This window comes from Danio rerio, chromosome 24 (genome assembly GCF_052040795.2).
Source record: "Danio rerio strain M-AB ecotype USA chromosome 24, GRCz13ab, whole genome shotgun sequence".
NCBI classification, from domain to species: domain Eukaryota; kingdom Metazoa; phylum Chordata; class Actinopteri; order Cypriniformes; family Danionidae; genus Danio; species Danio rerio.
In genome coordinates, this window is record NC_141044.1 from 39427520 (window position 1) to 39450486 (window position 22967).

A 22967-nucleotide genomic window follows, 5' to 3' on the forward strand; every position below is an offset into this window, starting at 1 on the left:
CACACACACTCACAAACATACGGGTGAATGATGGCTGTGTGGGTTTGTTTGCAAACCCTGGAGAGACATAAACAATGGCAGACAGAGAGAGAGAGGGGGATTGAGTAGACGGTGGGCTCGCTTAGCATGCAGGTGGTGCGTCTTTATGTCATTCCTGTACTACTGTTACTGTAACTCAAACCCTTTTGCTGATGCATGTATGGATTAGTGTTTTAAAAGTGATTCTGGCATTTGGGTTATGCTCTGACGCACACACTTCTGCTGGTCTTAGCAATTAAGTAAGTCCTATATCAGAACATGGTGAGGACCCTACTAAGCATTTTATGGCATGCTTGAACATTTACATTAAATATTGTAATATATCAGGGGAAACGTGATTTGCAGGCCACTAAATATGTTTGTAATTAATGTTAGTGCCTTGTAAGTCTGAAAATCAATTTCCTTCATAATAAAACCACTAAATCAGTGGCCTTGGTTTATTTTCGTCTCCAACAAGAAAGTTTGAGATGCATATAAATAAATTTGCAGTGCATCCACAAAGTATTCATTGCGCTTTTTCCTCATTTGTTTATGTTACAGCCTTATTCCAAAATGGATTAAATTCATTTATTTCCTCAAAATTTAACACACAATACCCCATAATGACAATGTGAAAAAAGAGTTTTTGAATTAGTTGCAAATTTATTAAAAATAAAAAAGCTGAAAAATCACATGTACATCAGTATTCACAGCGTTTGCTGTGGAGGTCTAATTTGAGCTCAGGTACATTCTGTGTCCACTGATCATCTTTGAGATGTTTCAGCAGCTTCATTGGAGTTCACCTGTGGTCAATTCAGTTGATTGGACATGATTTGAAAAGGCATACACCTGTCTAAATAAGGTCCCAGGGTTGGCAGTGCATGTCAAAGCACAAACCAAGCATGAAGACAAAGGAATTGTCTGAAGACCTCAGAGACAGGATTGTCTCGAGGCACAAGGCTGGGGAAGGTTACAGAAAATTTTCTGCTGCTCTGAAAGTTTCAATGAGCACAGCGGCCTCCATCATCCGTAAGTGGAAGATGTTTGAAACCACTAGGACTCTTCCTAGAGCTGGCCGGCCATCTAAGCTGAGTAATCGGAGGAGAAGGGCCTTATTCAGGGAGGTGATCAATAACCCGATGGTCACTCTGTCTAAGCTTCAGCGTTCTTCTGTGGAGAGACGAGAAGGACAACCATCTGTGCAGCAATCCACCAATCAGGCCTGTATGGTAGAGCGGCCAGACGGAAGACACTGCCAGCTTGGAATTTGCCAAAAGGCATCTGAAGACTCTCAGACCATAAGAAACTAAATTCTCTGGTCTGATGAAACTAAAATTAAACTCTTTGGAGTGATTGCCAGGCGTTTCATTTGGAGAAAACCAGACACCGGCTGGCTGATACCATCCCTACAGTGAAGCATGGTGGTGGCAGCATCATACTGTGGGGATGTTTTTTAGCAGCAGGAACTGGAAGACTAGTCATGAGAGAGGGAAAGATGAATGCAGCAATGTACAGAGACATCCTGAATAAAAACCTGCTTCAGAGTGCTCTTGATCTCTGACCGGGGCGACGCACAGCACATTGCCAAAACATCAATGGATAAAAACTCTGTGAATGTCCTTGAAGTGGCCCAGCCAGAGCCCAGAGCTAAATCATATTGAACATTTCTAGAGAGATCTAAAAATGGCTGTCACCGTCACTTCCCATCCAACCTGATAGAGCTTGAGAGGCAAATAGGAATGGGCAGAAATTCCCAAAGACAGGTGTGCCAAGCTTGTGGCATCATATTCAAAAAGTGTTGAGGCTTTAATTGCTGCCAAAGGTGCATCAACAAAGTATTGAGCAAAGGCTGTGAATACTTTTGTTCATGTGATTTTTTTTTTTCTGTTTTTTTTTTTTTTTTTTAATTTGCAACAATTATAAAAAATCACATCGTTATTATGGGAGAGTGTGTGTAGAATGTTGAGGAAATAAATTAATTTAATCCATTTTGTAAAAAGGCTGTAACACAAGACAATGTTTAAAAAGTGAGGTGATATCAATATTTTCCAGATGCGCTGTATACAGTCAAGCCCAAAATCATTCATAACCATGGCAAATTCCGACTGACACTTTTTATTCAAAGATAAATTAAATCTGAGAAATGTTTTTTTTTTTTTTTTTTCCTCTGCAATGATGCCTCTTTTACATCGTCGTATTGTCTTTTGGGAGAAGCATGTGCTATTTCCAGTCCAAAAAAAAAAAACTTGCCGGCTGAATAAAAGTATCCTTAAGTCAGAATTTTCTTTGGGTATGACTCATTTTGGGCTAATTTTGGCTAGAAACCGTTTATTCCTGGCACCTGCTCAGTGCATGTTGCTTCAGATACCATCAATTTAAGCGTTTCACACACATTTCTGTGGAGCTTATGGACTCATGGATGTAAACATGCAGTATAACTCATTACACTTTCCTTTCTGTCTCTTTCTCTTATTCTAGCAACCACATTACTGGAGTTTTAAGGTAAGACAAACGTCTCGCTCTCTCCAAATGTACATGCATGCTTATCTGTGTGTGTCGCATGCTAAAGATCCTCAAGGAAAATAAATCATCTGCTATTACAATAAAAAAAATTATACATTGAGGCAACTTTGAAAAAAAACTGTATTTGTTACAGCAAAGGTTTTTTGTCTTTCTCTAAGTATAATTTTAAGTCTAATGTATAATATACAGTGTAATTTTTAAGCTTTAAAATGTAATTAATTTTAAATCAAAATAATTTATTGTGGTGGCGACGCAGTGGCGCAGTAGGTAGTGCTATCGCCTCACAGCAAGAAAGTCGCTGGTTCGAGCCTCGACTGGTTCAGTTGCCTTTTCTGTGTGGAGTTTGCATGTTCTCCCTGCGTTTGCGTGGGTTTCCTCCGGTTTCTCTGGTTACCCCCACAGTCCAAAGACCTGCTGTACAAGTGTAACGCCGGGGAGTGACACCACAACAGAAGGTAGGATCCAATATGCAGGTTTAATCTTTGTCAGGCAAGCAATGGTCAATACAGGAATGAACAGGTATGTGCGGGCAAATCCAGAGTCGAAGTCAGTAAACAGGCAGTGTGTCGAAAGGCAGGCGGCTAAAACGGAATACTAGGATACAAAGCTAGGATCAGACACGGAGAAACAAGACAGGGAGAAACGCGTTGAAATGTCACTATACAGTAAACAAGACTCGGCCATGTGAATGAGTGTGTGTGCTGCTTAAATACTGTGTGTAATCAGTCTCTGTAACAGGTTTCAGCTGGTGATGTAATCAGGAAGATGAGTGACCAGGCGTGCGTGATTGGGAGAAGTGCATGTATGAAAATGTAGTCCTGGGGAATGCGGAAGTGAAGTGAATGATGATAGAGGAAACCAGCGATCTCCAGTGAATGATCGCTGGTTATCGTAACATAGCCCCCCCTCTAAAGAGCGGCTTCCAGACGCTCCAAATACAGTTCAGGTGGGAGGTGGAGCGGAGGCGGAACAGGGGGAGGGATGGAGGGCCAGGACCATGCAGCGGGGGCAGGACTGGAGCATGGAGCTGCGGAGGGCCTGGAGCGTGGAGCTGCGGAGGGCCTGGAGCGTGGAGCTGCGGAGGGCCTGGAGCGTGGAGCTGCGGAGGGCCTGGAGCGTGGAGCTGCGGAGAGCCTGGAGCGTGGAGCTGCGGAGGGCCTGGAGCGTGGAGCTGCGGAGGGCCTGGAGCGTGGAGCTGCGGAGAGCCTGGAGCGTGGAGCTGCGGAGGGCCTGGAGCGTGGAGCTGCGGAGGGCCTGGAGCGTGGAGCTGCGGAGGGCCAGGAGCGTGGAGCTGCGGAGGGCCTGGAGCGTGGAGCTGCGGAGGGCCTGGAGCGTGGAGCTGCGGAGGGCCTGGGGCGTGGAGCTGCGGAGGGCCTGGGGCGTGGAGCTGCGGAGGGCCTGGGGCGTGGAGCTGCGGAGGGCCTGGGGCGTGGAGCTGCGGAGGGCCTGGGGCGTGGAGCTGCGGAGGGCCTGGGGCGTGGAGCTGCGGAGGGCCTGGGGCGTGGAGCTGCGGAGGGCCTGGGGCGTGGAGCTGCGGAGGGCCTGGGGCGTGGAGCTGCGGAGGGCCTGGGGCGTGGAGCTGCGGAGGGCCTGGAGCGTGGAGCTGCGGAGGGCCTGGAGCGTGGAGCTGCGGAGGGCCTGGAGCGTGGAGCTGCGGAGGGCCTGGAGCGTGGAGCTGCGGAGGGCCTGGAGCGTGGAGCTGCGGAGGGCCTGGAGCGTGGAGCTGCGGAGGACCTGGAGCGTGGAGCTGCGGAGGGCCTGGAGCGTGGAGCTGCGGCCATTGAGGAAGCTTAGGAGGCGGTGGCCGTTCAGGTAGTTCAGGCGGCGGCGGCCGTTCAGGGAGTTCAGGCGGCGGCGGCCGTTCAGGGAGTTCAGGCGGCGGCGGCCGTTCAGGGAGTTCAGGCGGCGGCGACCGTTCAGGGAGTTCAGGCGGCGGCGGCCGTTCAGGAAGCTCAGGAGGCGGCGGCCGTTCAGGAAGCTCAGGAGGCGGCGGCCGTTCAGGAAGCTCAGGAGGCGGCGGCCGTTCAGGAAGCTCAGGAGGCGGCGGCCATTCAGGAAGCTCAGGAGGCGGCGGCCATTCAGGAAGCTCAGGAGGCGGCGGCCATTCAGGAAGCTCAGGAGGCGGCGGCCATTCAGGAAGCTCAAGCGGCCATTCAGGAAGCTCAGGCGGCGGCGGCACTGGAGGGTCTGGCAGCACTGGAGGGTCTGGCAGAACTGGAGGGTCTGGCAGCACTGGAGGGTCTGGCAGCACTGGAGGGTCTGGCAGCTCTGGAGGGTCTGGCAGCTCTGGAGGTAGCGGTGGCAGCTCTGGAGGTAGCGGTGGCAGCTCTGGAGGTAGCGGTGGCAGCTCTGGAGGTAGCGGTGGCAGCTCTGGAGGTGGCGGTGGCAGCTCTGGAGGTGGCGGTGGCAGCTCTGGCAGTAACAGCTCTGGTGGTGGCATCAGCTCTGGCAACTCAGGTGGTGGTGGCCATTCTGGGGGCTCAGTTGATGGCATTTCAGGAACTAGAACAGGAACAAGGACAGGAACGGACTCGGAACAAGAAGCCATCTTGTGAGCTGGTGGCAGATTGGCGCTTACCACATTGTGAGTTGGAGGGCTGGAGGCAGTCATCTTGTGAGCTGTAGGACTGGAGTCGGCCATCTTGTGAGCTGGAGGACTGGAGTCGGCCATCTTGTGAGCTGGAGGACTGGAGTCGGCCATCTTGTGAGCTGGCGGACTTGAGTCGGCCATCTTGTGAGCTGGAGGACTGGAGTCGGCCATCTTGTGAGCTGGAATGTTGGCGGCCATTTTGTGACATGGAGAACTGGTGTTAGCCATCTTGTTAGCTGGAAGACCGAATGCAGCCATCTTGTAAGCTGGACTGTTGGCGGCCATTTTGTGAAATGGCAGACTGGAGGCAGCCATCTTGTGACATGGGGAACTGGAGACAGCCATCTTGTGAGCTGGCTGAGGTCTAGGCAGGTGAACAGGGGACAGGAGTACTGGAGATGCAAGCATAATATTGTCAGTAGAGGGGATTGCAAGCCCCGCGGCTGGCGCGTCTTGCTGTCCTTTGCCCCCCCCCAAAAAAGATTTAGGGGTGTCCTCCACCTCTCCTACAGTGAAGGGGGACCCAGACATTCTTAAGGCCAAATCAATATAATGTTCTAATGTCTCATTGGGTTCGTGCAATCTCATTGTCGAGTACAATGGCTCAGACAGTCCTCCATGAAAAAAGATCATGAGACATAACTCACTCAATGTTGTCAAATGTGCCAGATTGATGAAATCCTCCACATACTCTTCTATGGACCGTGCTTCCTGACGCAGACGCATGATTGCAATACCCGCTGGATCCATGTTGCGGCCGAGTCTTCTGTAACGCCGGGGAGTGACACCACAACAGAAGGTAGGATCCAATATGCAGGTTTAATCTTTGTCAGGCAAGCAATGGTCAATACAGGAATGAACAGGTATGTGCGGGCAAATCCAGAGTCGAAGTCAGTAAACAGGCAGTGTGTCGAAAGGCAGGCGGCTAAAACGGAATACTAGGATACAAAGCTAGGATCAGACACGGAGAAACAAGACAGGGAGAAACGCGTTGAAATGTCACTATACAGTAAACAAGACTCGGCCATGTGAATGAGTGTGTGTGCTGCTTAAATACTGTGTGTAATCAGTCTCTGTAACAGGTTTCAGCTGGTGATGTAATCAGGAAGATGAGTGACCAGGCGTGCGTGATTGGGAGAAGTGCATGTATGAAAATGTAGTCCTGGGGAATGCGGAAGTGAAGTGAATGATGATAGAGGAAACCAGCGATCTCCAGTGAATGATCGCTGGTTATCGTAACAACAAGTGAATTGGGTTGGCTAAATTGTCCATAGTGTGTGAGCGTGTATGGATGTTTTTCCAGAGATGGGTTGCAGCTGGAAGGGCATCCGCTGTGTGAAACGTGCTGGATAAGTTGGTGGTTCATTCCGCTGTGAGGAATGAAATTAAAGGGACTAAGCCGAAAAGAAAATGAATGAATGAGTTTATTGTGGTGAAGACAAAAATGACAGATTGTTTACTATAAATTAAGATCTGACTTAATTTCTGAGATCTGAGACAATGTTTTTTTTTTTTTTTACTTTGGTACGACATAGATTTTTATTATGAAATAAAGGTAATAAAGGTGTATGATACACTCAGAAATAAAGGTACGCAAGCTGACACTGGGGTGGTACCTTTTCAGAAGTTACATGCTTGTATTTAAAGTTTCCATATGGGTACCTCAAATGTACAGTTGAAGTCAGAATTATTAGCCCCCCTGAATTATTAACGCCACTGTTTATTTTTTTCCCCCAATTTCTGTTTAACAGAGAGAAGATTGTTTCAGCACATTTCTAAACATAATAGTTTAAAAAACTTATTTCTGATAACTGATTTATTTTTTTATTTCTTTGCCTTAAGGGCAGTAAATAATATTTGACTAGATATTTTTCAAGACACTTCTATACAGCTTAAAGTGACATTTAAAGGCTTAACTAGGTTAATTAGGTTAACTAGGCAGGTTAGGGTAATTAGGTAAGTTATTGTATAACGATGGTTTGTTCTTTAGATTATCGAGAAAAAAATAGCTTGAAGGGGGAAAATAATTTTGTCCCAAAAATGTTTTTAAAGAACTTAAAAACTGCTTTTATTCTAGCCGAAATAAAGCAAATAAGACTTTCTCCAGAAGGAAAAATATTATCAAACATACTGTGAAAACTTGCTCTGTTGAACATAATTTGGGAATATTTAAAAAAGTAAAAAACTGTATATGTTAGTACCTAAAAAATTTAAGAGCGACACTTTTGTACTTTTAAGGTGCTAACATGTACCCTTGAGGTGTTAATATGGACCTTTTAGGTGCAAATTTGTACCTTTTGAAAAGGTCCCACCCCAGTGACAGCTTATGCACCTTTATTTCTGTGAGTGTAGGACCCTTATTTTCTGAGATCTGAGAATTAGTTTTTATTTTATTTTATTTTTTTCAGTACAACATGGATACAACAGAACTTGTTTTACCCTTAGATAAAAGTATAATTTTACTTTGGACCCACCAAAAAACACATTTACTGTCTTTTGTTACAGCTAAATTGATCTATTTCCCTTAAATGATAGTTTTAACTCAATTGAAACTGCTGGTTTAAAGTAAAAATATTACTTTGAGAAACACGAATGCTTTTGATTTTTCTTAGTGGGTTTGTTTTTGCTTTAAGGCAAATAGAATATAACCACTTAAAATCAGAAACCATATATTTTTTTACCAATATAAAAATGTACTTTGAATGAAAGCCACAGTATAGTTTCACTTTTTTCAGTGTATATGCAATAAAACTCAACAACACGTGACATAAAATGCCGTAGAATTGATGAAAAAAATATGAACACATTACCTGCTCTATAAACGGTGAAGCATTTCATATCCATCATGTCTCACTGGGAGTCACGCTCAGCATTAAAGCTTATGCAATAATTCTGAAGGATCTCAACAAGTGCTTATTGTGGAAACTATATGGCAGATTATTTATTCATAGCCTCGACGCATTTCCTGGAAGTCGGCCCTTAAGACAAACTCATTCACGTGAATGCAGTGCACTGACATTGAGAGATTTCTGCAGGTCTTTGAGATGTGAGAATTGAGGGGAGCTGGTCTGGATCTCTTGTTTTTGGCACTGAAAGATCTCCAGAGGGGAGATACCTTTCACACGATCAGATAGAAAGAAGAGATGGTGTTAAAAAAAGCTTACAGAGCATCCTGGGCATGATTTTGTCAAGCCATTTAGCCTTTTTACATGCACTTTTAGGATAGGGATATATTAGAAATTGCAACCTTTTGCCTATGCTTTGACTTTTCCATCCATGCTTAGTTGGAAAATTCTGATTTTTGTTGTTGTTGGGCTGTGTGGACTGTGATAACAGGTATTTGAAATGTATGTATGTATGTATTTATTTTTTTTTTAAAGAAACAGCACTGCATTTGAAATGCATTTGAAGTACTCAAAGTAAAGCAAACAAAGGGAACCTCAGACTGCAAGAAAGATCAAAAGTTCTTAAGAATTTTATTATTTATTAGCATTATAATTTAGTAATGTAGCTATTAGATTTTGTTACATTTTCAGTTTGAGATGTTTCAGTGTGGGAAACCTCAGTAAGAAGAACATCAAAGATAAGTGTTGAGATGTTTGTTTGTGCGACTGAACACTTTGCAATGCAAATCAGGGATTATCGAGTGCTACAGCATGGTGAATAAAAAATGAAAAGAAATAAAAATGTTTTAAATCAGTGTTTAAATCAATTTAGTGTTGTTAATACATCTGCACATTCGTTAATAGCTTGAATTGTTTGTTTTAATTTGTTTATCTGTTTACTTTTTAACATTTATTTTAATGTGTACACAGTTTATATTAAATGCATTTAAATTTCCAGTTCAGTTTCCTTAATTTAGTCATTCAAAACATCCTCGTAGATGTAATGCAGAACTAAATTGTTACATCGACACTTAGCAAAACCTAAAAAGCATCAGAAAACACTGCACTGTAAAACAGTCAACTCTAAACTGTAAATCAAAATTTACTTAAAGTTAATTATACTCATTTGAAGAGTTTTGAACTCTTAGAAGGTAATGAGTTAATTCAATGCAATTCGATTCACCTTTATTTGTATAGCGCTTTTACAATCTAGATTGTGTCAGAGCAGCTTCACATAGAAGATCATAGTAAAGTAGTGTCAGTTGAGTTTTCAGTGTTTAAGTTCAGTTTAGCTCAGTTCAGTGTGGTTTAATAATCACTACTGAGAGTCCAAACACTAAAGAGCAATTCCATCAATGCGCAGCTCTACAGATCCCGAACCGTGCAAGCCAGTGGTGACAGCGGCGAGGAAAAAACTTCACAATTAAATACCTCATCACACCAACTCAAATGGAGTAAGTTCACAGTACTCTTATAGATTAGTTTTTTTTTTATCTCAAATGATTTGTTGCAATCGGTTTCTTCAAGCTGTTTGAGTTGTCTTAACTTATTGGGTTTTACAGTAATCAGTTGTTTTGACCTCTTCATTTATTTGGTTTTACTGTGCTCAAATTGCTTCATTTACTCAAATAGATTAAGTTTGCAGTACTTATGAAGATTTGTTTTTGAACTTAAGTAGATTGTTGCAATCTGTTTCCTCAAATGGTTTAAGTTACCTTAAATTACTGGGTTTTACAGTTTATATGAAAAAAATAATATATATATATATATATATATATATATATATATATATATATATATATATATATATATATATATATATATATTTATTTATTTTTTTTTTATAAACTGTAAAACCCAGTAATTTAAGATAACTTATACATACAGGTAAAGTCTGATTTATTAGCCCCCTGTTTATTTTTTTCCCCCCAATTTCTGTTTAACGGAGAGAATTTTTTCAACACATTTCTAAACATAATAGTTTTTATAACTCATTTCTAATAACTGATTTATATTATCTTTGCCAAGATGACAGTAAATAATAATTGATTAGATATTCTTTAAGACACTGAAAGTGACATTTAAATGCTTAACTATGTTAGGTTAAGGCAGGTTAGGGTAATTAGGCAAGTCAATGTATAATGATGGTTTGTTCTGTAGACTATCGACAAAAAAATACAGCTTAAAGGAGCTAATAATTTTGACCTTAAAATGGGTTTAAAACAATTAAAAACTGCTTTTATTGTAGCTGAAATTAAACAAATAAGACTTTCTCCAGAAGAAAAAATATTATCAGACATACTGTGAAAATGTCCTTGCTCTGTTAAACATCATTTGGAAAATATTTAAAAAAGTAAATAAAATCTAAGGGGAGGTGGGGGGTAGGGGGTAATAATTCTGACTTCAACTGTGTGTTTGTGCGTGTGTGTCTATATATATATATATATATATATATATATATATATATATATATATATATATATATATATATATATATATATATATATATATATATATATAGGGCTTGACAATAACTTTTTTGATCACCAGCCACTGTGGCTAGTAGATTTCCAACATCACTAGCCACTCGCCATTTTCACTTGCCACACTTTTTTTGTTGGGAAAATATATTTTGCTTAAATTTCACTTTGACATGCTAAATGACTAGATTTAGATGTTGTGTTATGTCCACATGCCTTCTCATTCATTGAACTTCTTGTGTGTGTTGTGTTCAAATGGGCTGTGTCACAATACAATCAGTTTTTATTTCACTTTTCAGGACTCAAATTTAAGGGTTTACTAAATTTATCTCTGACCACACCAAATAAATATTTCTTAGCCACAATTTTTTTTATGTGTAAAAACAAGGAAAATACAGCTTTATAGGTGCACTTTTTAATTCAACAAAACTTTTCTTTAAAAAACATTACATTTAAAAAATATATTTATAAAATAAAACAAAAGAAATGTGTTTTCAAATGTATCCAGATGAGTGTAGCTGGAGCTTTAATAATCTAACTTGGCAGTTCTACAGAAGCTGAATGTGACAGACCTATTGTACAAGCTGAAGTGTCATGACATATTCACACTACACAATATCAGCCAGATTTTTCTATGATTTGACATACAGTACAGTGTCATGGTGGCAAGTATTGACTGGCGCAGTAAGTAAGCAGAGTGTATTTGTAACCCGACATAGTAACAGTCAAAAATAATGTGCACTGTAAAAACAATTCTCGCTGCCAAATTTTTAAAATTGAATCGAGTGAACTTTTCTAGTCGGGGTGACACGGTGGCTCAATGGTTAGGACTGTTTGTTAGAAAGTCACTGGTTTGAGTCCCTAGTCGGTTGGGATTTCTTTGTGGAGTTTGCATGTTCTCCCCATGTTGATGTGGGTTTCCTCCGGGTTCTCTGGTTCCCACCACAACACATGGGCTCTAGGTGAATTTAATAAACTAAGTTGGCCGTTGTGTGTGTGTGTATGTGTGTGTATGTGTGTGTATGTGTGTGTATGTGTATGTATGTGTATGTATGTGTATGTATGTGTATGTATGTATGTGTGTGTGTGTGTGTGTGTGTGTGTGTGTGTGTGTGTGTGTGTGTGTGTGTGTGAATGAGTGTGGATGGATGTTTCCCAGTACTGGGTTGCAGCTGGAAGGGCATCTGCTGTGTAAAACATATGCTGGATAAGTTGGCGGTTCATTCCGCTGTGGTGACCCCTGATAAATGAATGGACCAAGCCAAAGGAAAATGAGTGAATGAATTTTTAAAAGATAATATTATAAACCAATAGTCCAACTTGAAATTACTGCGATCGCTTTGATCAAGAATCTCAGTGTTTTTCTGGTTTTCTCTGTGCCTGGAAACATTGTGCTGCATATTCCTTTATATGAGGAACATCTTTTAGATTGTACGCTCTTTGACAGCGTCTGGCATGTGGAAACGCTTGGCTCGCTCCTCTTAAATTGGCCCTCAGTGGACTGATATGCTCAAGGCATGCAGGACTAAAACAAAACCTGTATAGCACTTGGATTTTCTCACATTGCCTGCGTGAGGTCTGAATATTAATAAAGGATATCAATAATGAATAGATTATGTTAAAAATTCAACATTTTCTAATTAGTTGCCATTTAGACGCTTCATACCGGGCCGATTAAAAATGCATTTATAGCTGGGACAGTTGTGCCCTGAAGCGTCCTGGAGTGAAGTGTCTTCCTGGAGGACCCAGTGGATGTTGTAGACGTGTCTGGAGAGAAATGCACGGCTTCAACAGGCGCTGATGTGCAAATGAACCTGAGGGTCATTTCCCTATCCCCGAATCCCTCTTCAACAAATAGTTTCTTGTTATCCGCTATCCAGTCCTGTTAGAGGTTAAAATATTGACATAAAGCGCTTATTAAAGCAGGATACACTACTGCTCTGAAGATTTTTTTGCTGTGCTTTATTTACTTAATGCTTAATCAACTTTTAGAATCTGGTTGGGTTTAGGGAAGGCAGTAGGCGGGTAAATCGTTGCTTTTGAAAACACCATCGGTTGGGTTTAAGGAATGAAGTAGGCAGGTCAATCAGTGCATTTGAAACCACTGTGGGTTGGGTTTAGGGGAGTGGGTGGGTGGGTCAGTCAGTGGTTTTGAAAACACCGTAGGTTGGGTTTAAGGAAGCTAGTAGGCGGGTCAATCGGTGCTTTTAAAAACACTGTGGGTTGGGTTTAGGGAAGGGGTGGGCTGGTCAATCTGTGCTTTTTAAAACACTGCCGGTTGGGTTTAGGGGTTGGGCGGGTCAATTGGTGCTTTTGAAAACACTGTGGGTTGGGTTTAAGAAAAGGGGGTGGGCGATTTGATCTGTGCTTTTGAAAACATCGTGGGTTGGGTTTAGAGAAAGGGGGTGGGCGGTTTAATCGTTGCTTTTGAAAACACTGTGGGTTGGGTTTAGGGAAAGAGGTGGGTGGGTTAGTTGATGCTTTTAAAAACACTATTGGATGGTTTTATGGAAGGAGGTGGGTGGGTCAGTCGGTTGTTATTCGGAAAGGTGTGGGTGAGTCAATCTGTGCTTTTGAAAACACTATTGGTTGAGTTTAGGGAAGTGGCTGGGCGGGTCAATCAGTTGGGTTTAGGGAGGGGTGGGCGGGTCGATCTGTGCTTTTGAAAACATGATCGGTTGAGTTTAGAGAAGGGTTTGGCAGGTCAATCGGTGCTTTTGAAAACACTGTGGGTTGGGTTTAGGGAAAGTGGCTTGGAGGGTCAATTGGTGCTTTTGAAAACACAATTGGTTGGTTTTAGGGAAGGAGGTGGGTCGGTCAATCGGTTGTGTTTAGGGAAGGGGGTGGGTGGGTCAATCTGTGCTTTTGGAAACACTGTCGGTTGGGTCTAGGGAGGTGGGTCGGTCAATCGGTTGTGTTTTGGGAAGGGGTGGGTGGGTCAATCGGTTGTGTTTTGGGAAGGGGTGGGTGGGTCAATCGGTTGTGTTTAGGGAAGTGGCTGGGCGAGTCAATCAGTGTTTAGAGAAGGGGTGGGTGGGTCTGTCGGTGTTTGAAAACACTGTTGGTTGGGTTTAGGGAAGGGAATGGTCGGGTCAATCAATGCCTTTAAAAGCACTATCGGTTGGGTTTAGGGAGGGGGTGGGTGGGTCAAGTCAATTGGTCAATCAGTCAACAGCAGCCTCTGGTGAATTTATGCAAGAAGAGCAGGTGTTAATGGCACTCATGAGAGAAATTTGAGATCTCAAAAAGCATACATTACGGCCTCTGGTGGATTCGCGAAAACAAAAACTGCAAAAAAAACCATTGCTCCTGGGATGTATTTGGCGCTCTTCTGAAATGTATACAGGTGTACATATTCGGAATAAACCTGGGTTGCTCTCTACTTGCTGGTTAGTCTTTCACGTCCGCCATGTTTGTAGTTTGTTTACACTTTTTACCTGAGTTTGTAGTTCTAATCAAATTCACATCCAATGTTCAAAGTACATCATCCGGGAACTTTTGGCATACTCTTTTCACCAACTTTTGCTTTAATTTGGACATACTAATTTTATGTTTGAATACTGTTTAGGACGGATAGTATGCAAATTAAGACACAGCAGTAGTGTTTCACTGTTTTCTATCAAAGCAAATTGGAAATATAACACTGTACTAGTGTGTGTGTTTTTTTTGGAAAATATCTAAATGAAAAAAGTGCTGTTAATAATAATAGATGTTCTTGAGCAGAAAATCAGCTGAATGATATCATTTCTGAAGGATCATGTGTCTCTGAAGACTGCAGTATTTTAAAGGGACAGTTCACCTAAAACGGAAAGTTCTGCCATCATTTACTCAAGCTTCACTTTCACAAAAGTTTTCTGTTAAGAAGATATTTAGAAAAATAAGGAGAAACTGATAAAGGTTTGAAACTACTTGAGGGTGAGAAAATGTTCATTTGTGGGTGAACTATCCCCTTTAATTACTTTAAATGAAATCGCTATGTCCCTCACACTCTCAACAGTCATTTATTCCCCAAGACGTCAGTCCTGGATAAACATTTTCCTCCTCTGATCAATCGATCAGCAGTCTTTATCCGAGGTGAACAGTTTGGCATCCGCATGACAGCTGGATCAATAATACACAGATTGACGCTGCAGCAGCTCTTAATGCAAAAAGGCTAGTGCTTAAAGGGATAGTTCACCCAAAAATGAACATTTACTCTCTACTTACTCACCCCCTAGATGCTTTCTGTGAATCCGGCTTTCCAGGATCACGACGTGGACCTGTGTATGAACCCACAACAGTGTGACGCACCAAAAGCTGTAACTGTCTGTGGCAAAGCTCAAGTGTGTGACACCAGTCTTATGGTGTGAGGTGTATTTACTGAACCACAGGACTGACACTACACGGAGCTGTCACACACACACGCACACACACGCACACTGACAGCAAAGCGCAGCTCGACTTGGAGGCTGGAGGAATGACTCATGGAGGATGGCAGGTTAACAGACTGAAATACCGTCTCGTTTCTGTCTGCTGAACGTTGATATTTGGTCATTGAGCATTTGCTTTCAAGTCCTTGATTTCAGTTCTAAATATGCACTTTTTGGACAATTCTTGACAGCTTTGTGTCTCTTTCAGGATTTTAATTGTTTGCTAGAGTTAAAAATAAAGGCATGTAAGAACGAACAACATTTGTTATAAGTCAATAAACACGATGATCAAGCTCTCACCACCCCCATCCATAGGTGGTATAATTGTCTCAAATTTTGTCAAAACATAACATTTGTTATATTTAAAATGTATGTAAAGAATGATGTAAAGAAAGACGTGATGTATGAAAACAGCTTAATATTAAAGTTATATTCATAACGATTGCATTATAATGAAAACAATATATTAACAAAATAAAAATTAGACTGTATTCATTCACACTGTATTTGTGTAATGTTATGACTATATGCATTTGAAGTGAACCATTATTTAGCTTAAACCCTTGTAAAAAATGAAATGGGAAATATATGCATCCATCCATCATAATATACAAAGATTAAATAAAATAAGATAATAAATGAATAAAATTAAAATAAATAAATAAATGAATTGAATAAAAATAATAAACTAAAAATTAAAAAAATAATAATTTATTAAAAAATAATTTTAAAAGTAAAATAAAAACTAAAAAAAAAAATAAATAAATAAAAAATAGGTTTTATTAAAAAAATAATAAAGATAAATAAATTAAAAAAAAAAAGTAAAAGAAATAATTTACAAAAAATAGAATCAAATAATATAATAAAAAACAAAATAAGGAATAAAAAATCATTTTATATAAAGATAAAATAAAAATAAATAAAATGATTTAATAAAAATGAAAGAAAAATAAATAAAATACTTAAATAAAAAAAATAAAACAAATAAATAAAATAATTTAATAAAAAAAATGTAATAAAAAATTAATTTGAAGGCTGCACAGTGGTGGAGTGGGTAGCACGTTCGCCTCACAGCAAGAAAGTCGCTGGTTCAAGCCTTGGCTGGTCAGTTAGCGTTTCTGTGTGGAGTTTGCATGTTCTCCCCGTGTTGGCGTGAGTTTTTCCAGGTGCTTCCGTTTCCAAAGTCCAAAGATATGCGATACAGGTGAATTGGGTGGGCTAAATTGGCCGTAGTATGTGAATAAGTATGCATGGGTGTTTCCCAGGGATATGTTGCGGCTGAAAAGAAAATGAATGGATGAATGAATGAATTTAATTTATTAAAAATTATAAATAATAATAAAAAATTATAAATAAATAAAACATAAAATAAAAAAATAAAATAATTTAATATAAAAAATAAATTAAATAAAATCATTAAATAATTTTTTAGAAATAAAATAATAAAATAAAATGACAAAAAAATTAGATATAAAAATAAAATAGTATATCAACATTAATAAATGACAAGCCCACAAAAGACTGAATTGCTAAAATGTTCAAATAAAATGAAAGCAATTTTTAAAAATGTGCGAAGTGTAAAAACTATTGATAGAAATTATAATGGTATCTCATAACTAAACACTACTAAGACTAATATGTATTGAAATTACACACATGCATGCATACATACACACATACTCAATAGCACATTAAAACACTTTTGTTGTTGTGTTGTTATCAAGTCAATAGCAAATCTCCCTCTCTGTTCACACACACGCGCACACACACAGTTCTCAATCAATGAGAGCTGTCACTGTTGATGCTGTCATGCTAATTAATGTATTTATTAAAGGAAAATGAGGTTAATTCACAATCATTGTGAAGCCATTAACCTGATGCCCACAGAGACAGATGCGGGAATCACTGATGCTGAGATCATCGTGTGGCCATTCTTTCTGCATTCATAAGCAAATATAGGCAGACTGATAAATGTATTTGGTTTGTAAATGCACATTCTTGATTACGTCTCTCACTAGAAAGGTATTCGAGGATTGTTGACCCCCATGCTATTTGCACCGAGGAGCACAGCTGCAAACATCTGTCCTGTCAGTCAAGCTTTGGTGGACTCTGATTGGATAGAATGCATGTCAATCAAACTGTTTAAGCCAATTAGAAGTGCTTGATGTTTTTGGTAATTTACATTTACATCTCTGACATCCACATGTGCTTTAGAAAGATTCAAAGGAAGCAGATAATAGTGTGAGTAGAAACATTTACTCTTGATAATGTATGAAAATTGAGTGTGTCTGCGAGTAGTCTGTGTCGCAGTTAAGATTTGCTTTAGTTTTAGTTTTATTATGGTTATTTGCTGAATATGTGTTACTCTGTACTTTTAGTATTTGAAAAATATTTTAAATAGATGTTATGAATTAAGCTTTCTTTATATTTGCATACGCTGCCAATTGAAGGTTTTGATTAGTATTTATTTTGACAGAAATTAGTAGCTTTGTTAATCAGAGATTGATTTATTTAATTGAAAATGATGGTAAATATTGGGGCTACACAATATATTGTTTCAGCATCGATATCGCAATGTCCGCATCTGCATTAGTCACATCACAAGATATGCATTGTTGACAATATGCAATGTTTTAGTTGACCAGGAGCCACAGAGTCACTGCCAAGTTTAACCATTATAGAGTAAGGATTCTTTCACACTAGCACTTTAGGTCCGCACCTGGGTTCATTTGATGTCAGAGTACGGTACATTTAGCTAATAACTGAAGTGAACCGTCAACAGTACGACAAACTATTGTTTTTCATATTGTTTATTCGTGTGTGTTTGTGTGTGTCTGTGTATCACATACTGGTGAGAAGCGGACCTGAGCCACTGCAAGCACAGTGATAATGTTTGCTTGTCTCCTCTAGAAGCTTCTGCAGACCAAGGTTTTTAATAGTTTTGGATTTTTCATTAGTTTTAGTTTCTATTTCGTTTTGGCTGTTAGTTTTCAAATTCAGTTCGTTTTAATTAGTTTTTAGAGGCAGATTTACTAGTTTTTATTAGTTTCTATATTTTGAAATGATTTTGTTTTTTAGTTTAGTTTTTATTATTTTCAGTATTAGTTTGTTTTTTTCTAAATAAGGATATTTGTTAGGTGCAAGATTCAAAATCAACAAAATAAATATTGTATAATAAAAACTCAGTCATTCATTTTTTGAAATGTATTCAGAGGACACATGAACATTATCATCTACCACTACTATCTACCCATCCTCAAACTCAAATACAACAGCCTACAACAGCAGCCTTAAGTACAATATGTGTGCAAGGCTGCTTCTGAGGTTAGATGCACAGTAGTGATGGGAAGTTCAGATCTTTAACGTTGATGTTAGGACTCAACATTATGTAGTCAGTAATAGTAATTTCAGCCAGTTAAAACATCAACCGCTTCTCAAATTTGATCTCAGTGTAACGTTACTGTTCCAATAACTGCATATATTTATTGGATTATTTAGACTCAGAGGTGGGTATTACCTTGTATCACCTAGTAATGGCTGTAAACAAAACAGCAGCTCCATGACGCAAGCATATCGGGGTTCAGAAGGAAAAAGGAGAGTGTGAACACAAACCAACCTAGGAGGTGGCAATTGGGGACAATCAAACTTTGGTACGGTCCAGGCAATTGAACCATGTGTGAAAGCACCCTCACACTAGCTAAACGTACCATACTCTGATGTCAAACGAAACCGGGTGTTAACCAAAAGTTATACACAAAAAATTAAGACCATTTGAAAAATTTTAATTTCTCTGGATTTATTACATACAGTTGAAGTCAGAATTATTAGTCCCCCTGAATTATTAGCCCCATATATATTTTTTTTTAACAAAGTCTAACAGAGAGAAGATTTCTTCAAAACATTTCTAAATATATGTTTTAATAACTCATTTCTAATAACTGATTTATTAGATCTTTGCCATGATGACAGTAAATAATATTTGACCGGATATTTTTCAAGACACTTCTATACAGCTTAAAGTGACATTTAAAGGCTTAACAAGGTTCATTAGGTTAACTAGGCAGGTTAGGGTAATTAGGCAGGTTATTGTATAATGATGGTTTGTTCTGTAGACTGTTGTAAAAAAATATAGCTTAAAGGGGCTAATAATATTGACCTGAAATGGTTTTTAAAAATTAATAACTGCTTTTCTTCTTGCCGAAATAAAACAAATAAGACTTTCAGCAGAAGAAAAAATATTATCAGACATACTGTGAACATTTCCTTGCTCTGATTACCATTATTTAGGAAATATTTAAAAAAGAAAAATAAATAGGGGCTAAGACTTTACGTGTATGTATGTATGCATGTGTTTTTTTATCCGTTAAAAATAGTATTATTATTATTAGTATTATTATTATTATTATTGCTATCATTATTTTTATACCTTTTAAAGTTATGATAGAATTTCTTGCAAATTTTAAACAAATTTAGCCATTTAAGCATTTCCTTACCAAATATTGATTCCTTAACTCTTCTTAACTTCTGAATTAAAACATATTTGGAAAAAATGCTGTCAGTAGTGTACAAAAGAAAACAAAAACAATACTGAAACTCTTAACTATGGATCAAAAATCCAGAGAAACTGAGAATTTAAAAGTAGCCTCTTAATTTTGTTCATTGCCATACAGGACTGCATGATGTTGTAAAAGTCTAACATTGCGATATTTTGTTTTTCTGCGATAAACAGTATACTGCGATATTAATATAATTTTACCAGATGATTTTAATTAGCTTTATTTGGAAAGATTTCCTTCTTTTAGATCAACTGGGAAGTCTTTTTCTATGCTGTGCATTTGCATAAATTATAATAAATTACAAGCAAAAATAAATAAATAATAATAAACAGTACTTTATGGTTCCCTGGGCAAGTCTAACAGCATTTAAGTTTAGAAAGTGAACAATCAAATGTAAAATAACATTTTCATCATTGTATAAATGATTACAAAACAATATTATATAATAACATCCTTATTTTTTTATATTTAATAATCTAATCCTGCGATGTGACTATTGCAGATTACACGCATTGCGATCTCGATGCTCAAGCGATATATTGTTCATCCCTATAGCTATATACTATATATGTAAATATAAATGATGTCTTCTTTTGCTTCGGTGAGAGCAGCAGTCAAGCTGACATGATTGTATTATAAGCATGATTAGAGAATGATTTAGCTTGCATGGGTTTCCTCTCACCACTTTTTGGAGCAGCTCTACAGACGCACGCACACACACAACCTGATTTTCCCTAGACAGTCTTTTGCCTTCCCATCACAGAGGTTTCATTACCCTTGCAAAACTGCTACTTCTGCAATACGGGCAATTAGAGAGCGTTCCCTCCCTTTGAGACACACACACACACACACACACACACACACACTGATGTGTTTGTCTGTCTCCTGCAGGCCCGGACTCCGCGCGGCGCTGCGGGGTTGCAACAGCAGTCTCTGGGCGAGCAGGTAGGAGGGCGAGTGTGTTACGCATCCGCCGAGAGTTTGGAAAGCATGGCGGACGCTGAGATGCCGCTGGGCTTCAGCCGCTCAAACATCCTCAGGCAGAGTCTTCCACTCGCACGGTCGCCCAGCCAGGCCAAACTACGAGCACCAGGTATCCCTATTAGCCTTATTTATTCGCACAGTTGAGTCTATTAGGAGCAATCATGTTCCTCTGGAAACAATGTGCAGTTCTGAATGTGCTTCATGTTGGGGAGTAGGCTTGACAGACCACTTTTAGGAGACCCAGACTGTATACGAAACCTGAAATACTATTAAACAGTGCAGTATTTGAGCGGGAAGCCATTTTTAGTGGTGTTTGAAACCATAGTGGATGTACTTAAGTGCACTAAATCAATCCTACAATGCTTCGCAATAATGAGTGTACAATCAATCAGTGGCGCAAAAAGGGGGTATGCAGTATATGCGGCGCATAGGGGCGCCACACATGGGGGGTGCCATTGTGCCACAACTATTTTTTAAATTATCCATATTAAAAGTTTCAAATAGTATTTATTAATAATTATATATATATATATATATATATATATATATATATATATATATATAGTTAAAAATGTTTATTTAGCATTTTATACGTGTATAATATTGTATTTTATTAAATTACAAAATCATTCCACCCCTCCCCCCATTTTTCATACCATATACATGTTTTTATGAATTTATTATGTATCATATTGATTCATCAGGGCTTTTGGTAACTTTTTAGCTCAAAACTATTTTAATTTTAGCTACAAACAAAGTTATAACATTTCAATTAAATAGAACATTTCACACAGTTTGTTTCTGTTTTTTTTTTTTACACTAAACATTTGACAGTCTTTTTTATTTCACTTTTAGCAGTTTTAGTCAATTGTTCTTGCAAAGACAGACCTTACACTTCTCACAGTATGCATGTGAGAAGTAATCGCAATGTTCTTTTGCCCTTTAGGACTCCCATGTCAATGATTTTGTTTTGACAAATGTAGTACAAAAAGTCCAAAAGCAAGGCTAGTCAAGGTGCTATAATCATTTAGTAAGGTAAAATTAAACTGAGGCGAAATTTGGGCTGGTATGAGATGCATTTCTTTGCGACTTAACATGCTTAATGTAATTATACCTTTTACTTCTTCATACTATTTCAGTTGTGTTCAGAACTGCGAAACTGTATTTTTTGAAGTATATTGATATCTTTATGAAAAAATATCTTTAATTTATTGATGGAAATATTTTCCTCATTTTATCACTTGCCTGTTTTAAAATATAGTTGGATTGAAGGGGGGGCGCGGAAAAGTTGAAGCCGCATACCCATCAGTAAGTGTGCAGTTGCGCCCCTGCACTCAAAAGCTAGAAAATACCCATAATGCACTGTGAGAGGTTGTGCGGCAAATAAATCTGACCACAAGATGGAGTTTACAGCAGAATCCTGTTGGTTTAAGTTCTTAAATAGTTTATTGTTTAATTAATGTTTGTATAAATGACTAAAATCAAAATACTTAGTTGTATTACTACTAGACAGCTCGCTACGTTTAAAATCTAGTCCATCTGAAGGCTTTATCTACTAGCAAAACAAACAAAACATTTAGATTTAGTTGACTGAAGTGTAACATGACATTTTGCCTGCCCCGTCTTTTTGCTTGAAGGGTTCAACAAATAACGTACAGCACTACTAGGGTAATTCTTCAACTACGGGGATTTATGTCCTTAATCATATATCCAAATATATATATATATATATATATATATATATATATATATATATATATATATATATATATATATACAATTTTGTTCAAATTCCTCATTCTTAGTCAAACTAACAATAAAATCTACTTAAAAAATGTACTAGCTTTCTATTATATATATTTCATATTATTCAACCTCCTTTTAGGTGTCAAAATCACTGTTTTTACCTTGTCGTACACCCAGAGCTTTAAACTTCAACAATGAAAATAAATTTTTTTAAATATAATATTTATCTGGTATTTAATAATGTATCCTAATTAAGCACAAGTGAAATAATTTAATTGTTTTATAGTTATTAATGTGAGACTATTATCAATATTATTTTTTACGAAATATAGCTGTCGCACATTTTTCAGTGTCATTTCCACCACAACACTGTGAAGTCGCTTTAAAAAGCTTGTGTGAAAGATTATTTTGGTGGTTTCAATGAAAATGAATAGTGCCATCTGAGAACATGTTCAAGATGGAGGGAATTGACATTTTTATCTACAACACTTGAAGAAAAATCAAGGTAAATATTGCTTGATAAGGAAATACATTTATTCTACGTCATTTCCAAACATGTTGTTCCTTCAAAGGTGTTTTTAAAACCAAACAAAATGAAGGTAAATAAGAGTGGTTTGTATACATGAAAGGCTATTATCAATTTAAAGCTAATCGTTGAAGCTAATTTTCATTTTTTCACAATAATCTTTTAAAATGTCATTTCCACATATTTAAAAAGTTCTCATCACACATTAAAAGTGTATTTACAATGCATAAGGGTGCTTTCACATCTGTAG

At 38.5% G+C, this 22967-nt stretch overlaps 3 protein-coding genes across 31 annotated transcripts in view; 2 read left to right on the forward strand and 1 right to left on the reverse strand.

The window, feature by feature from the left end:
- The window catches only part of pak1ip1 (PAK1 interacting protein 1), a 379523-nt gene that overhangs the window by 349025 nt on the left and 7531 nt on the right, over positions 1–22967 (reverse strand). The gene's annotated exons all lie outside the window — the stretch shown is intronic.
- Positions 1–22967, forward strand: part of map3k14b (mitogen-activated protein kinase kinase kinase 14b) — a 471535-nt gene that overhangs the window by 136516 nt on the left and 312052 nt on the right. The window lies entirely within an intron of this gene.
- The window catches only part of srcin1b (SRC kinase signaling inhibitor 1b), a 133471-nt gene that overhangs the window by 46057 nt on the left and 64447 nt on the right, over positions 1–22967 (forward strand). For 13 of the 25 annotated variants that reach the window (XR_015524576.1, XR_015524578.1, NM_001033748.2 and 10 more), the window contains exon 3: positions 20353–20554. Coding sequence is in view for 21 of the 25 variants with exons in the window: in NM_001033748.2 (NP_001028920.2) it covers positions 20353–20554 (202 nt within the window). In the remaining 4 variants the exon portion in view is untranslated. Of the gene's footprint in view, positions 1–2496; positions 2521–20352; positions 20555–22967 lie in introns of all 25 variants that reach the window. The other 12 variants (XR_015524575.1, XR_015524577.1, NM_001423741.1 and 9 more) reach the window with 1 other exon arrangement.